At 50.3% G+C, this 17,255-nt stretch overlaps 1 protein-coding gene across 1 annotated transcript in view; it reads right to left on the bottom strand.

The window, feature by feature from the left end:
- The window catches only part of SAFB2 (scaffold attachment factor B2), a 31,295-nt gene continuing 14,040 nt past the window's right edge, over positions 1 to 17,255 (bottom strand). Inside the window, exons 10-21 of the mRNA XM_032465818.1 lie at positions 15,803 to 15,952; positions 15,602 to 15,714; positions 12,121 to 12,251; positions 10,705 to 10,796; positions 7,726 to 7,862; positions 6,048 to 6,338; positions 4,882 to 5,022; positions 3,699 to 3,741; positions 2,616 to 2,746; positions 877 to 989; positions 704 to 770; positions 1 to 414 (exon numbers count right to left, since the gene is read on the bottom strand). Coding sequence (XP_032321709.1) covers positions 264 to 414; positions 704 to 770; positions 877 to 989; positions 2,616 to 2,746; positions 3,699 to 3,741; positions 4,882 to 5,022; positions 6,048 to 6,338; positions 7,726 to 7,862; positions 10,705 to 10,796; positions 12,121 to 12,251; positions 15,602 to 15,714; positions 15,803 to 15,952 — 1,560 coding nt within the window. The 3' untranslated portion in view covers positions 1 to 263. The remainder of the gene's footprint in view (positions 415 to 703; positions 771 to 876; positions 990 to 2,615; positions 2,747 to 3,698; positions 3,742 to 4,881; positions 5,023 to 6,047; positions 6,339 to 7,725; positions 7,863 to 10,704; positions 10,797 to 12,120; positions 12,252 to 15,601; positions 15,715 to 15,802; positions 15,953 to 17,255) is intronic.

The raw sequence follows: 17,255 nt of genomic DNA, 5'->3' as shown, positions 1-17,255 counted from the left end.
TGCGAACCATAAACTTTTATTAATGGAAAATGGAATGCCTCGTTAACAGAAACCTTGTCTTAAAAATGGCAGAACAAGAACACATTTATTTAAAAACAACAACAAAAAAAGTGAATTCACATTGTATTGAACTACAACATGGTGGCAGGATTTGCTTTGTTTTTTTTTTTTTTTTAAAAGATTCCACAAGTTCAAGGTAACTCTGGCTAAGAGATTCAACAGAACGTCTGTCCGCCTACCAGGACACACGGAGTGGGTGGGGCCTAGTAGCGGCGGGTGAAGTGAGGGTACGGGTGGGGGTGGGGGTGTGGGACTCTGCTGCCCCGGTCCTGGCCGGCCAGTCCTCCGCCGTCCAGGCCTCCGGCGGGCACCACGTGCCCCTGGGAATGCCCGCCGTGTGCAAAGCCGCCTCGCCTAGGAACAAAGGCACGCGTTTGGCCCCGCAGCGCCCTGCGCTCTCGTCATGGCGCAGCATGCGGCTCTGCAGCCTTTGGAGCCCCTTGGCTTTTTCCAGGTGAGAAAAACCATAACCACAGATTGCATCCAGGGGAGGCGAAGAGTGTTATCTGCGTAAGTTGCCAAGAATTGCTTTGGGGGTTTGTTTTCAAAACATCCGACCCAGCAAGTTGATCAAGCATGCAACAAGGGAGAGAAGTGAGGAGCAGGAACAAACCAGTTTTATCCGCAGACAAAAACTTCTTACCCCGACATTCCGCCCCGATTTGCCATGTGCCCTGGGCCCGAGGGCCCAGATAGGGCCCTCTCACCACCTGGAAGAGAAGGAAGAGTCTGCCAACACTCCCTTCTTGGAAGTGCCTGGAAATGCTGGGGGCACGCCGGCCCTCTGGCCGCACCTCCCACAAAGTTGGCCCATACCTTGCCACCGCAAGTGCTCCCGGCCCACCGTGCCCACGTCCACCGTGCCCGGCCAGGGGCGCTCCTGATGCTCTTCCAGCCTCTGACTGTGCTCCGCCCAGTCACGTCCACCCCTTTGCCAAAACAAAAGACGGATACACGACTGTCCTAGTGTGCCTCTAAGGCGAGGCTGTGGTGTGGGCTGACTGAGTCCCACGGTCAAGTGTTTCTGAGAGAAGTGGGCAAGGAACGGGAACAGACACCCCCCAAAGATCACATGCAGCCAGCCAGCACATGAGAAGGTGTTCAGCACAGCTAACGTCAGAAGCACATGCATGAGATGTGAGATACCACCTCACTCCCGCTAGGACAGCCGTTATCAGACAGTCAACGACAAGTGTTGATGGAGATGCGGAGAAATAGCTGGTGGGAATGTAAAATGGCGCAGCCTGGTTGGAAAACAGTGCAGTGATTCCTTAAAAGGCTAAACAGAGTGACCACGTGACCCTGCAAGTCCACTCTTAAGTGTCTAACCGAGACAAGGGTAAACATGAATTTATACAAAAACTTGTACCCATTGTTCTTAGCATGATTCTGTAATAGCCCCAAAGTAGAAACCACTGAAGTGTCCGTCAACTAATAAACAGAGAAACAAAATGTGGTCCAGCCACACACTGGACTATTCATCAGCCTCGAAGAGGACCGAAGCACTGACACTCGCTACTACATGGATGAACCTTGAAAACAGATGCTCAATGACAGAGGCCAAACACAAGGCCACAGAGTGTGTGATTCCATTTACATGAAACGCCCAGAGCAGGCACATCCAGAGAAAGGGAAAGCAGGTTAGCGGTTGCCAGGAGCCGGAGAAGGGGGAGGGACTTTTCTGAGTGATGAAGCTGGCCATGGGATGCAGGCACAACTCTGTGGATATCCCAAGTGAACTGTACACTTTAAAAGAGTGAACTGCACACATGTGAATTATATCTCAAAAAAGCTATTTACAAAAAGTTTCTGACAGAAACTCTGGGAGATTAAAATTCAAATACAGTTCCAAAGTGTGGGTGCCAGCAGTCCCCAGAGGCCACCTAGAAAAGCTTCCTGGCCCCAGGCTGCGTGTGGAAGGACAAGTGCACTGGCTGCCAGCTGATCAGCACTCAGACGCCTGGGACCAGGAACCCACCAGACAACCTCCAACACCTGTCTCCAAGTGTGAGTGCACCCCTGTGCGTGCCATGTCTGCCATCAGGTGACAGCCACCCAGCCACACTGGTGACACTGCTCAGCACAGTCTTCTACCCAAGCAGGAGCTCTCTCGTTTAAGGCAAAGCAGACTAAATGACATGAAAGGACTGAGTGCTAAGTAGGTCGATGGGGAGAGAACACTCCATACTAATCTATCAGACTGCACCCCAGTCTTCACTCAACACCTGAAAACCCACTTAGAGGTGTGGTAGAAACTTCTGGTATCCGTGACTCCAGCCTTAAAAATACCTACAGACCACTTCGAGGGGTGGGGGTAAAGCTTCTCTACAAACGGTGAGGACAAGTCTAAGAAGGCTTCAGGACAGGCTGTCTCCTTCAGCAGGCAGGGCCCATGATGGCGACATTCACACCTAGGGGTGACCCTGGCCACACTGAGCTGGGAGAGGCCATTCTAGGCGACTTGGCAGATGCACAGTCCAGGTTCACTTTTGGAGGCGCCAATCTCTGACCAGCTGAGGACAGACACCTGGCCCCACTGAGGCCTGCCCGCTAACCTGGGTGGAGGCGGCGGCCCCCGGCTCTCACTCATCCTCTTGTCGGAGCCATAGCACCCCCAGCCGTCTCGGGAGTCCCGGCCATGGCGCTCCGGTGGTCCTCCGTGGCCATGGCGGTCATCTGAGTAGTGCTAGAAGGCACAAAAGGAACAGGGCGACTCTAGCCGCATCACTCCTGGACAGGCCTGCAGCAGGCACACTTTCTGGGTTTTGCCAACCTGCAGACCCTGCCTCGGTGGGCCGAAGTGTGGCTCAGCACCCTCAGCCACCCCAGAGGGCCTGCCCATGCCCCTTCTGATGTTTTCTGATCCCCTCCTCACTTGAGAACCCCAGGTGCCTCTAAAGCTCCATCTCTGGTACCACACAAAGGGCCAGCAAAGGACCCTCCTGCTCTGTGGGCATGGAGAACCCCACACTTTATGGTCCACGAAGAGTCACTGAGACCCATCTTCCCTGAAGAGTCAGAACACCTGCTCCTTGCTGGTGATGGGGGGGCCCTTCCCACACACCCAGGGCATCCAGTGCCCTCCGACCCCTCTCGATGTCGTTCCTCAGAGGCAGCACAGGCCTCTCGCACTGACACCCGGAGGCAAGGACCACAGATGGGAATGGTTCAGGACTCCTGGCCAACCAATTCTATTCTGAGAGAGCCAGCACATCTGGGTGGTGAAAAAGACCACATAGTATTCTCTCAAAAACCACATCCCATTTCAAAAAGCCACGATTCTGATGCTGTCTCCCATCTTTCTCATGGAAGCCTCCCCCTGTCCATGAGCCAACACACTATTCACTCCTCACAGGGCACCAGACACACCGGGATCCACCCCAGTACCTGACACAAAGAAATGCCCCAAAACATGAACTGAACGACCCCAACAGGCTGCTAAGCCCCGGTTTTACTACACTTAATGAAACGAAGCAAGCATTAGCCCTACGTATTTAAAACCACACAAACTCACTACCCAGAAAGCTACCGATCGTGTGCCAGTCTACTCACTGGCCAGACCTGACGTCTCCACCCCTTCTCCCCAGCCACATGCAGCAGCAGCGCCAACCCGGGCCTGGTGTCTGGGTTTTACTCACCTGCCCATCTCGCTCTCCCATCACCGACCTTGAACCTTCCCTCCTGCAAAAGGGAAATAGCTCATTCCAATGGCAGCTGATGGTTCTATACATTTCTGCAGCCCACACGAAAAAGTTCCACAATTGGGGTACTTATCCTCTTTTACCACATAAGAACTGTAATTTACTGACCTAAAAAAAAAAAGCTGGTTTGCATCTAAATGCTTTTCCCTGGGGGTGGGAGAGAAGTCTGATCCTAAGAAGGTGGTAATGAAGGTTTTACTGAACTACGATCCCTCAGAGGGATCTCAGAAGTAGAGAGACATACCATGAAGCCAATGCCTAATTTATCTGTGGCCTGGTGACAAGCCTGGTGATAAGAAAGCCTCAGAGGGTCCCTAACCTCAGGTCTGACCCAACACACGTGACTCACACCACATCTCAAACCAATTCCAGCCATAATTGATTAAATGAGTGGCTTCTCAGCCCGTCTTTCCCCTGTTCCCCCCTCCACTCTGAAAGAGCTAATGAGCAGTGAAACGGCTCATGGATATGCAGCCCAGGGGAGCACAGCGAGAAACCTAAAGAGAGAATTCTTAAACTGGAAAATTGAGAGCGGCCTTTTTAATAAATGATATAGTCCTCATTTAAAAAAGCACTGGCAAAACACCCACCCAGACCCTCGAAACACGAAGCAGACCTAACAGGACCTTCCCCACATTCCGCAGTCAGCTCTTTCCACAACGTGCTGGCTCGGAACCTGTGCAGGTCAGGGGCCCTTGCGGATGGCCCAAGCAAGTCGCGCCCTTTCTCTAAACTGCCTCCTCATCTGTACTAGTAAGGAGACCGGGCCAGGCCTTCCTCAGAGCGCGTGCTCCATCGGGGCCCGGGCCGCTGGGAGGGAGAGGGAGCAGTGGCTGTGAAACCGACCGGGGCGCGGGGGATGCTGAGGCTCAGGTCCTGCCCAGGGCCTGCCTACCCTCGCTGTGAAGAGGGCAGCGCGTGAAACGAGCTGTGATGCCTGCCTGCTAGACAAGGCGAAGATGCCACAAGTGACCACCGATTCCAATGTCCTGACTGCAGTCTGTTACTAAATCTCACATGTGGCAGCCAGAGGCACTGACTAGGTACCTCAAGAGAGCCCCAGAAATTAAAAGAACCGACGGAGACTGATCCCTGCCGTAGGAGGGGGCGGCGCACTGACCTGTCAGCCACATGGTCCTGGTACTGGCCGCGGTCACGATGGTCAAAGTCGTGGAAGCGGTGATCAGGCCGAGGGAAGTCTGGCCGGTATCTGTCCTCCATGGCCATGCGCTTTCCTTCTGGCCAATAAGTGTCATCTCGCCTATGTTTTATTTTTAAAAGGATGGAAATTTCATTTATGAAAGAGAATGAGGGGAAAAAGAAAGGTCGGAGGTGGGGAGGGGAGCTCTCTCTCTAGAACCAGTATCTTTTAAAATGTCCTGCAGGGCTAATCTCTAAACATTCAATCATTATCGCTTTGATTTGATAAATTAAAATCCCCCAAACTGCCAAAAGGCATACTGGCATTCTCATCTGACAATCCTGAAAAAAGAACTGCTGTGAGCTAATTGTATCACAAGCCTGTTAATACCTTGATCCCCACATGAGCTCAAACACAAGTGAAATGAAATATTTGATTCTCCTGGAATGGCACTGCATGTTGCCACATTTTCACCTTCTTGTCTTCTATGGTAACCTGAACCTCCCTCTGAGTTTTTGCAGAAGCAAAGGGAATTAGATCGGGTGATAGCGAACGACATACAACTCAGGATGGTATCCAATTATCTTCGTGATTTTTACCAGAAAATTAGGCTCACAGGTGGTGGGGTAACAGGTGACCGTCAATTAAGCAGCTCAGAGAAGCTGGAGACCAATAAACCCACTTTTTGAATGGGAAGGCAATTTCCTTTTCCACAGCGCCAACTCTTTGCCTCTCCCTCTAGGAGGACACACAAGACCGACAGGGGCGGTGGTGAACTCGGCCCAAGGCACACTTGGTTGTCTCCTACACACTTAAGAGACAGAGTGGTCACACTCCACCAGGAACCACAGTGCAAATAATGGGACAGCCTAAGTGAAAGCACCGCAAATCCTTCAGCAAGGGGCAGCTCTCAAGATTCCCTGGAGAATAATTCAGCTAGGGAAGCATCTGCACGGCGAGGGAGGTGGTAGCAACTTGTCCTGCAAAGGCCCCCAGAGGCGCTAGATTCCGTCTTAAGCGTCTCCGATTCCCCACGCTGCGCGGGGCAGGAACAGAGGCTGTTACCCCAGGGAAGCGGAAGCACCACCTCCCCCTGCTCCAGGCCTAACGGCTTGTAACAGCGGGCGGGCGGCCGGGGGCCTTACCGCCCGTCGTCGTAGGGCCGCCTGAGCACCGGCCTCCGCTCCTGCTCGTAGCGCAGCTGCTCCTGCTGGCGCCGCAGCTCCTCGCGCTCGCGGTGGATGCGCTCCTGCTCCTTCCGGCGCTCCCGCTCCACGCGCATGCGCTCCCGCTCCAGCCGCTCACGCTCCATGCGCTCCCGCTCCAGGCGCTGCCGCTGGCACTCGAGCTGCAGGCGCTCCCGCTGCAGCCGTGCCTTCTCCTTCCGCTCGTGGAAGGCCTCCAAGCGCTGCTCGCGCTCACGCTGCTCGCGCTCTCTGGGGGAACACAGGAAGGCCGCCCTGACTTCCCAATGTGGTGGCGCCCGGCAATCAAGACCAAGGCATCGCCCTCCGAAGGAGCCTGGAAACTTCCAGGTGTCAGATGGTAACTGGCTTGGCTGGGCCTGGCTGTCATCCACTGGCTACTAGGCAGCAGGCATGAACCCACTCCCACCAAGCTGCTGGGATCCGCCAGAAACCACAGTCTCCAGACCTTCCCTTTCTCAAAAAAGCAAACCCAGGAGTGAGCTGGGAAGGAAGCAGGTGATGGCCAGAATACACAGAGCCTCAGGACCAGACTAGGAAGACTTGGCTCCAAGGCACCAAAATGAAGCCACAGGTTATGAAGGGGGCAGAAAAGTAAGAAACACAAAGGATGATGGCTACTCTAAAGGCTGCTGGGCATAGAGAAAACCCTGGAGAAACGGATGACAGGAGCCTTTCCTGAGAAAGGATGGTTAACACTGTACAATGAGCCATCTTTTTCACACCTTCCCTCTAAAAAGGCTGTATCTTTAACAAGCATGTCATTTTGAAGGGACCTAATAAAGTGCTGGGTCTGGAGAAGGCCAAGCATGAAAAAAGGGCCCAAGGTCTTGCGTCATCGGCCACTGCACACGAGGAGCTGAGCAGGACTGGGGACGCCCCTCTCTGCATCTGAGCAGAAAAGCCACTGCCCCTCCTCACCCCTCCCCTCCCTCCCTTAGTGCCTAGAAAGGCTCCAAACCAAGAGCAAACCAGTCAGGAGCAAAAAATGTCCAAATGGATAAAGACGCTTCCCGACAGGCTTCTCTCTCTACAGCTACACGTGCAGAGGCTGAAATCACACTATTTTAGCAAAGCAAACTGGAGCAGTTTCTATACAATCGACTTTTGCTCAAAAAAAGTTTCCAAAGCACTATGACATGACACTTTTGCTGAGCAGTATTTGAGGGAAAATGACCAGGTCACAATGGATGTCCCCATGTGACATGGCAGAATGTGAAAGTAGAAATGACAAGCTGCTTCAATAAACCATCTCCTGAACAAAGATAAGAGAGGCCCAGGAGGTCGCTGTGGGGCCGCTTCGGCCTGTAGACACCACGATACACAGACCAGCACACTCCTGGGTCACCGTGTTAATAATTTGGCAAGAAGACTGAGGCCTTGACCCTGGGGACCCTTCTATCAAACCCACACGTGGGTGCACTTGCTGCACAGGCCAGGGTTCAACTTCAGCCAGAGGTGATGCCCACGGACCAGGGTGAACCCCTGCCTTTCGGTCGCAGGGGAAACAGACTAGGCGGCCAGCGAGCCCAGGCTACACAGGCGACTTGCTTGGGAAGAAGGACGACCATCCCAAGAGGAGACCACCAACCTGCCAGCCCAACTCGGCCCCACTCACCGCCGCCTCTCCGTCTCGCGGATTTCCCGTTCCCGCTGCCTCTGGCGCTCTCGTTCCCTTTGCTCTTTGATCTTATCAAACGACAAGATGTCTCTCTTCTCTTTGCTTTCCGACTTGCGATCCTGACTCTTAGAGCTCTGTTTACCAAAATTGATGTACTAATGTCAGAAAAATGATTACAACAAACGCAAGATGAAAGTTAAGTGTGTGGATCTATCTGGATCAGACGAAGAGTCTTCCACCCCACACAGTTCAGAGACCCCAGTGCAGGCTGCTTCACTCCACACCTGAGTTTCGCTGCCAGTCTTGCTTTCAAATGTCGCAAACAGAGGGCGTGGGTGGGAGAAGGCGGGATGAAACCTCAGCACAGGCGTTCTGGAACAGCACAGCCCAGCACTCTGCACTACCTAAAGCAAACCCAGCTTCTCAGAGGCACAGGGCTGGCGTGCACGATGCACGGGGGCCCGCCTGTTCAGCGGGGAAGTTGTCAAACCAGCTGTGTGGCCAGCTGGATGATGGGCTGCATTTTTCACTTCTCAGCTGTTGGCTCAGGCCTCAGGCAGGTGGTCTCATAACAGAACAAGCCAGACACACTTCTGTGAAATGGCACTCTCAATGCGGTACAATGTACTAATTTCTGGGATAAGCCAGGAAATGCTTACGGCTGACTCCCACTTCAGAGGTTCTCAAAGGCTGGGACTCCCCAGCTGGCCGCAAACTAGAATCTCCCAGGAAGTTTTTACACAGCTCAGAGCCCAGGGCCTCCTGCAGACACTGCCCCAGAGGCTCCAAGGAAGGAGCCGGGGAACATTTTCTAAAAGCTCCTCAGCTTCTTTTCTTCATTAGCTCATAAAGGGGAGAGAACATCAACAAAAGACAAGAAACCCCAAATAAAGATGGGCAAAGGTCATAACCAAATACTAAAAAAAAAAAAAAAGGGAAGGGGACACATAGGACAGCCTCATTACAAGGAAAGATCCACAACCCAAAACATCACACGAGAGGCAGAGTTTAGAGTCTGATCACACACACTGCAGGCTGGAGCAAGGAAGGACAGACACCCTACGTTCCAAGGTAAGGATGTGACCTAGTGGGGGAGGTAGTGGAGTCCCCAAATCGGATTCCTGGATCTATAACCTGGCTTTGCCACTTACTAGTGGCCTGGTACCTGCTATGCAACGAATGTAAGTATCTTCCAAAAACTTTCTGAAAGGCATTCTGATAGCATCCATCACAACGAATAACGTGCTGGCGGCTTTGGACCAGCAACCCCACCAATGGGCATTTCCCTGTTATAAAGCCTGCCAGGAGGCATGCACACCAATGTTGCAGCAGTTTGCAGTAGATGTGGAAACAACCAAGTGTCTGTCACCAGGGGACTGGGTAAAATGATCGCAGTGTATCCATAAACTAATACGAGCTTTACGAGGAGGACACATACCACCACCTGGATGGATTTCAGGGACATCATGTTGAGGGAAAAGGCCAATCTCAAGAGGTCACAGTTGATGATTCCATTTATACGCCATGACAATGTGTGGCAACGGAAAACAGGGCTGGTGGGGTGGGCGTGACAAAGCAGTACTGAAGAGGCCAACTTTGTGCTGATGGACTAGCTCTGTACCTGGGCCATGGTGGTGGTCACACGAATCTACACTGGTGACAGAACGTCCTGGCACCATAACCCCCCTGGCTTTGAGACAGCGCTGCACAGCTACAAGAGAGGAACCGTCGGGTGAAACCAGGTGATGGGTTCCTGGGACCTCAGTACTCTCTCTCACAACTTCCCGTGAATCTGTAATTATTTCAGAATTTAAACTTCTTTTTTAAAAAAGTAAAAAAGCAGGGCTGTATGCACAATACACAAAGCTCCCCGAGACGTACCACGTACAGAGAGGTGCACGGCAGGGCGGCGCTTCAGCCGCGGCGTCTGAGGCGCAGGTGTGTGCGCCGGGGACGGGCCGTCCTCCCCGAGGGGCCGCGAGGAGCCCCGCCAGGCAGGCTGCTGCTTCACGCCGCGTCCTCCTGTACTATCTGTATGTTCTAATCACGCCTGCACTGCTATTTTTTTTTTTTAACATCAGAGTTACTTGGGTGTTAAGATTTTAGGCCTTTTTGGGTGTTCTTTTCTACATTTCTCTGTATTTCATGATTGTCCTACAGCCCACAGGAAAAACAGCATTAGATCTGCTGCTTTATAGAACTCAAATGTCCATTTCAGAATTAAGTCTCAACACCACAAAATGTTCTTGGATGAATACTGTTAGCTCTGCACTCACTGAAGGGCGCTGCTTTCCTTAACATTTTAGTTAGAACCTTCAGCTGGGATGCACAGGGTTTTGTTTCCCTGGGTGGAAAAAGTAAAATGAGAAGCAACTAGCTTGTCCAGTGGTGTGTACCACGTAAGCAATGGAGCTCCTCTGGTAACACGAGACAGTCAGTTTTAGGATGGACTCTACCTTGCTTTTTGGCTACTTTAATAGAAAACAAGAAGAACTACTAAGGAAAATGAATAAAGTGCTATTAGATTAATCAAAGAGCAGGACCTGCCTTCCAACTTGAAAAGCCCTGGGTCTTGCTCACTCTGTCCAACTTGTGAATCAGAGAAAGGGAATCATGGGACAAAATGGGCAAAGGGTCAACATGTTTATGGGAAACAAACATGGTTAAATACTGTTTTGAAACAAGGTTTAGAACCTAATTCGTGTCTATATGTATAATCTACACAGTTATCAACATGCCTCTTGAGCACTTCACAGAACCCTTAAAATTTTAAAGGTGAAACAACATTGTTTCCGTAACGCCAATCAAAGTGGTTGTTAAGCCATCATCAAAAATGGCTGGACTTGGGGGGGAGGGAGACAGCTCAGTGGTAGAGTGCATGCCTTAGCATGCACGAGGCCCTGAGGTCCTGGGTTCAAACCTCGTTAAAATCTTAAAAGAAAAGGCCTGACTTGAGCTGGCAGAAGCAGTACTTACTCTCTCTTTTGATCTGCTTGCGGTTTTCACGCTAATGACAGGCTCCCCTTTCGATTTATCCATTACAACCGTTCGTTCCATTCCTCTGCTTCCTTCAGGGAGAAACACAGCAACTATGAAAACATGCTGACACCTCGCTTCCCGACCGCGGGCAGCACTCGGGCTGACGGGCTCCCGATGCTCGCTCCATCAAGTGACTGATGCTCAGCTCTGGGGCCTCACACCTCATCTTTCTCTTCGCTGGGATACAAAGTCAGCACGGCCGATAGGGCCACATGGGGTTGGAGCGGCTGGCACTCCCTGACAGGCCTCTGTTCATCTAGAGCGAAGTGCTGTGATCTGTTTGTATCTTTCAGCATAAATGTGAACCAAAGTGCATTCTGCAACATGGGCACAAACACGCCCAGCCTGCAGGCTTCCTTCACCCCCACGCTAAATCCCAGCGCCTCCAAGGAGAACCAACTTCAATTTGTATTCCTCCCACACATCCTGGAGCGCTTGTGCTCTGAGTCAGACACTGCGGCTCTGAGGCCCCCACAAAACGGGTGGGCTCCCCTCATTCATCTACTGCAATAAAGGCTTCCAAACCGACATTCCCCTCAATGACACGATAACCAGGCTCTAACCGCCAGAACAGTGACTGATTTAGGGAGATTTACAATACTTGAGGAACATTTTAAACACACGTTCCTCTTGAGACTGCTGGTAAATTACCCCAAACACTTAAGATGTAGCTTATAATGCGCCATACCAAATTCCAAGGCTCCAGATGGCTGGGTTTTGTTTCTGTTTCATGGGGGGGGGGGGTTATGGGGGAAAGCGGACTGGTTTTATTTTTTTCCACAAAACATTCTGTGGAATCTCATGCAAATCTGAGGGTGCAGAGCACAATAAAGTGGGTTTTTTTTTTGGTGCCAAAACCCAGGAACAAAGCAATAAACTTCTGTAAAATAACAATAGAGGTGACGTGCTCCAATGCAACTACTTTAATGGGTACAGAAGTTCTCAGGTTTTAGTTTTCTCCACATTTTTTGCTACATCTGGCTTTAATATAAACACATGAAAAACTGGATCACACACGTGCAGAACTGCATGGAATTAGTCACAAGAATCAGGACACCTCCTCTCGAGTCCCACACTCTGGTCTGTCAGACTCAGGAAAAGCAAGAACCCAGGTCCCTGAGCCACCAATAAACACAGATCCTGACCAGGAAAACTCCAGATTTCTGTTGTCACAGAGAAACTCCTCTAAGTCACTTCATCACCTGAGGCTCTGTCGCTTTACAGCTTCCTGTGAACAGCACGGCTCAGCCAAGTCACCACAGTGCTGTGCTCACATGCTCCAACCCGAACCCCGCCGCCGCCACCCCGGCCTGGCGCTCCCCTTCCTGCGAACACTTGAAAGACTCTCATCACCTGATTTGGTAACTCTGGACCGATTTGTAGGTCCTGCTTTCAGTTCATCTTCGTCTTTTTCTTCCTTTTTAATGTCTTCAGGTTTTTTTTCTTCCTTTTTCTCGATCTTCTCTTCCTTCTTAATTACAGTTCTATTTAAAAACACAGTTATCAGACATGAGTCCCCAAGACTCTAACCCAAGCAGTCTGCACTCACTCAGACTCCCCACACACAACAGACCTGTGCGACGGCAGCGGGAGGGGAAAATCATTTGAAAACCGCAGTACTCACAATACCCTCTTTAGATACAGCCCCTATTCCCACTTAAGTTACTTGCTACGCCCAGGAGCATGCCGGATGGGCCTGCAGGCTCATGGGGTGTTTTTCCAAAATGCTAGATGCACCGCAAACATTCATGAGAAACACTCCACTACATAGGAAAGCCTGCTAAAAGCTAACTTTAAATGTTTCATTTTGTTTGTGTGGAGTATTATTTTTAAGTTTTGTAGGGAAAAACGTTTTTTCCAAGTCAGTACAGTATAAAACAGAATGCAGACATAGTATGAGGATGGGCGGTGCCTGCTGTATGACGCAGGGGCCCCTCCCCTCCCCACCCACACACCGCGCAGGTAACTTCTGCACACTCCGGGGGAGGTAAAATGGCACGTGACATGCTAGAAATGTGGAGACTGTTAGTACCATTTCAACTGAAGGCAGTTTTATTCTAAGCAGTGAAATAAATCATTGCTGCCATTCAAAGGTGTCTCCTGTATTCCCTATTGCTGTTTGTCTCAGGCAATTAAACTCCACACTTATTAAATGCCCACTGTGTGCCAGGGTCCAGGACGGAGAAGCCAGGCCTCTCCAGGTCCACTAACCAGCACTTCCTGCCCTCTCTTCCCACCACCCGGGCAGAGCTCTGGAGGCCCAGGTAAACTTCCCCCAGATGTCACTCAGGTCACTCTTCCTCACTCCTCAACTTCCACAGCACAAAGCTGTCATCTTTAAAGTTGTATTTACTTTCAGTAATATTTTAAAGTAAAAAGAAATTGACAGCGTTTACCAGAACTGATCATTGTAAATGTCTTTAACATACTGGTTTCCCTTTAAAAAACAAAACACTGTACACACAGCAGATGTCAGATACACTCATCCCTATGACAACACCACCGTGCCTTCACTGTCGGTCATTTGGCTCCGCCTCTCCTGGCTTTGCGTGCCCCTTCACATGACCACGATGTCCCATGTGATGCTCTACACCTCTTCAGACTGACACAGCTGGACGGGACTGGGGTGCTGCCCTACCACGCCTTCACCTCCTGCTCTGCCCGTTAGGCCGCGTGGGCACAGGTACAGACGCTGCCCGACAGCCCACGGTGATTCACCCAGCTCCCTTTTGACAGACTAGAGCCTGTTTCTGGCCACTCCGTGACTGCAAATAGTCACTAGGGATCGTCTCTGACATGCCTCCTCCACAATTCCGGGGCGTTGCCTTCTCCCTCCCTGCAGACCTGAAAAATGTCGAAAGGACCCCTCACCCCTCCTACTTGTTCTGCACCCACACGGCACCTCACAGAAGAACTTCTTGATAACACTAAGTTAAAAAGCAATTTCTAAAAAATACATATGTAGGAAAACAGACTAGAGGGATATATACCAAGAAGCATCACCCCTGGGTAGTGGGGTTGTGCCCGATGTGCGTGAGCTTTCCCAGTGGCAACACCATAAAAACCACTACTCATCCGGGCAGCCAAGACAAGCCACCTCTTTGGAAAAGCTGTTTCACTCAGGCCGACCACTAAACCTAGAAATTCTTAAAATAAACGTCTAATGAAGAAAATAATAAGATTAAAAACAAGTCTTAGAATGCTCAGCCTCCTAGGCAAATCACTCGACGGCAGTTTGGCTCAAACATCCTAAGCTCACCCCCAGTGAAGCGCCCCTGCACCGGGGCAGCCGCCCCTGGCCGGCCTCAGGCTGGCGCCTGCCCGACCTTCTGAGCCATCTCTCCTTCCGCAGAGCACGGCCCGCACAGGACTGTTACAGAGGCTGCAGAAGCCGTCTGACACACGCCAGCTAGCCACTATACCCCCCTTCCTCTTCCTGCAAACATCGCACTTTTGTGATCAGAGAATCAATGAACAAAATGCATCCTGAGACACTAAGAACACCAAGAACTCCCAAGTTCCCCGTGTTCAACCAATACAAGGTTTTAGCACTACTGACAGGACGTGTCTCTTTGGAGAAGTTGTTGGTAAAATTACAGTCTCTCTCCTTAATACGTGAAGGCTAATCCAATACCCACTTCTCACGGGTTTATACTTTCCAGTTTGGCCACAGTGAAGATGGACAATCACACCTTTAAAAACCAAGTTCAGTGTCTGAGTATTATGATGCCTACAGGCATGTTTACTATAAATTTTTACGTTAAAAACAACAACAACAAAAATGGAATTACTGTGAGACTGACATTCTCAGCAAAGGGTTCAATTTTTAGATGTAAGTGGACCTAGAAATGAAAATAAATCGTGTTGACAATATAAACTTAATGCAGACACTCAGCATTCTAAGAACAGCATCCTATCAGGCTCATCACCAAAGTCCACCTTCTCAAAAAGATAAACCTACGATTTTCATAAAAGTATAAATAGGGAATGCCCTCTTTGAATGATCTGTCTCTATTTCCATCTCGATTAAAGACATAAATCACCTCCTTTATAAAAATAGCATCTCAGACCTGTGGTTTCAAAACCACTGTGCCAAGGTACACCAGGATAGGCAAACTCACAGTGCCCTGGGATCTGATAAATTTCTGAGGGAAACACAGCAATACTTGACATCTGTCAGACACTGCATGAACTACTAGCTTGAGGTCACTCATTTCAATATCAGATCAGGCTACATGCCTTTGGACGCCACTGTATCTTTGCAAAGCTGAGTTTTTGCAGTTGCTGTGATAAAAACCAAGAACTGCGTGAAATCAATCTGGATAAGGAAATGACTCCAAAGTTTGAGAGACCATGTAAGGACTCAGGACGTTAAGAATCAAGTAAAACTACAACTGACCCTCCAACAACGTGGGGATTAGGGCACTGACCCTCCACACAGTAGAAGACGCACGTGTAATTTTACAACCGGCCCTTCCCACCCACAGTTCCACAGTCGCAGGTCCAGCCAACTGCGGGCCCTGTAGAACTTTGTAGTTACTACTAAACATCCCCCATGTGAGTGGATCTGTGCAGTTCAAACCAGTGCTGTTTAAGGGTCAACTGTGTTAGTTTTTCATTCTGTTATTTTTTTTAACAGACCACTAAATTGCTTAGACATAAATAATTATTAAGTGGCAGCAAAATGCAAAAACCACCTGAGATTTAAATGAGGAGCTGGTGAGGCTGTCTATGGAAAGGACACATGCTTGTTTCATGAGTGACCCTGTGGGGGCCACCTGCCCTCTTCCCAGTCATCTTCTCAAGAGAAAGGTTTTTTAAAAAATCACTTTACTTTTCAACTTTGATTTCCACAGAATGATGTCTGTCAACATTCGACAATTTTTCCTTCTTCACTTCACACTCTTTTCTGTCAGACAGCTTTTTCCCAGCAGGTTCATTTTTGGCCTAAAAAGAACACAGACAGAAATAGCTCAGGGACCAGGTCTTCCAGCTTGCGAGCAACATGAGTTACCACAGGTAAGAAGGGCCTCACCTTCTCTACAGAGATCATTCTTCCGTGAAGCTCAGTTCTGTGGAGATGGCTGATACACTTTGTGGCCTCATCGGAGGTTGACATGGTGACAAACCCATAGCACCGAGCCCCGGGACTGCGGGCGTTAGTCACCACTTTGGCCCCGACAACCTTCGTGAGAAAGAGGACTCTTACTTTTTCATACAAATCACATTACATGTCAAAAACTGTTAGAGGTTAACTGATCATCGGAATCATTTCCACTTGCTTTTACTTCTCTGAAAATTATTGTTGCTCATAATTAGTTATTAAAGTGGTTCTAATTAACCCTGGCCTATCAAAATACAATTGCTTTTGATACATGATCAGCCCTCACAGTGACAAAATACAAACAAGAAAAACTAAAGACAGTTAAACTTCACTAACACAACTTGTTAATTAACCAAAAGTCCTTTCCACTTGACCTTTCCAATTCCACCACACCCACTGATAGCTTCAGGGGTATCTACTCAGAAATGCACGCCAATCCATGCAGGCCCAGGTGGAGAACAGCTCTGACACCGGTGCAGAGAGGGCTTCTGCGTCAAGCCAGAAAGGAGCACCGAGAATTTACTGTCCTACTACCTCAAATAAAAACCAAGAGGAAATGTGGGCAACAAGGGTCTGCAGACACTGGGCAAGAGGCCACACAGGATGATGAGCCCTGCCAGGGGGGAACACACAAGGCCTGTCTCCTGTGACTGCTCCAGCGCACTGCCTAGAAACTCCAACCAGGGGCAGGGAGGAAGAAGTGAGGGGCAGCACCCCTAAGCTGAGCAGACTGAGCTCAGAGTCTGGGGAGATGAAGGCAGCGAGCAATCAGAGCACCAGAGAGGAGAGGGCTGCACAAAGGCGATCCAGACGGGTGGTCCCGACCAGCCCACTTGTGTGAGGCAACCACCCAGGCTAGGGAGTCCCACGGGGAAGGGGCAGAGGGAAGTCAATTCCCAGGGCTCACTCAGGGCCACAAAGGGCTCACTGTGGGAGGGGTCCACCAGCCAGGGGGCACCAAGCACAATCCTCAGAAGGGCATCGTCTCGGGAGCGGACAAAGCCGGCCCTGAGCTGACGGCTGCCCTGGCCCAACTGACGAAGCCCAGCAATAAGCCTCACAAGGAGCAAGTGACTGAACTGCACCCCAGCAGAAGCTCAAAGACGTTTATAGGGACAGAGGACGAACTGGCACCCCACAAGGTAAAAGCCGTATCACCTGGCATCCCATCAAAAACCACTAGGCTAGCCAAGAAGCAGGAAAATAGGGCTCTTTTATTTTTAATGGAAGTACTAGGATTGAACCAGTATGCTAGGCACATGCTCTACCACTGAGCTATACCCTCCTCCCAGGAAAGTATGGCTTTAACAAAGAAAAACAGTCACCAGAAAGGACACAGTGGCAGAACCAGTGGGCAAGGAGAGCCACAGCCTGTATGTTCAAG

The sequence above is a fragment of the Camelus ferus genome, chromosome 22 (assembly GCF_009834535.1).
Source record: "Camelus ferus isolate YT-003-E chromosome 22, BCGSAC_Cfer_1.0, whole genome shotgun sequence".
NCBI classification, from domain to species: Eukaryota; Metazoa; Chordata; class Mammalia; order Artiodactyla; family Camelidae; genus Camelus; species Camelus ferus.
The sequence above is the reverse complement of the archived record's forward strand: the minus strand, read 5'-3'. Positions and strand labels throughout refer to the sequence as shown.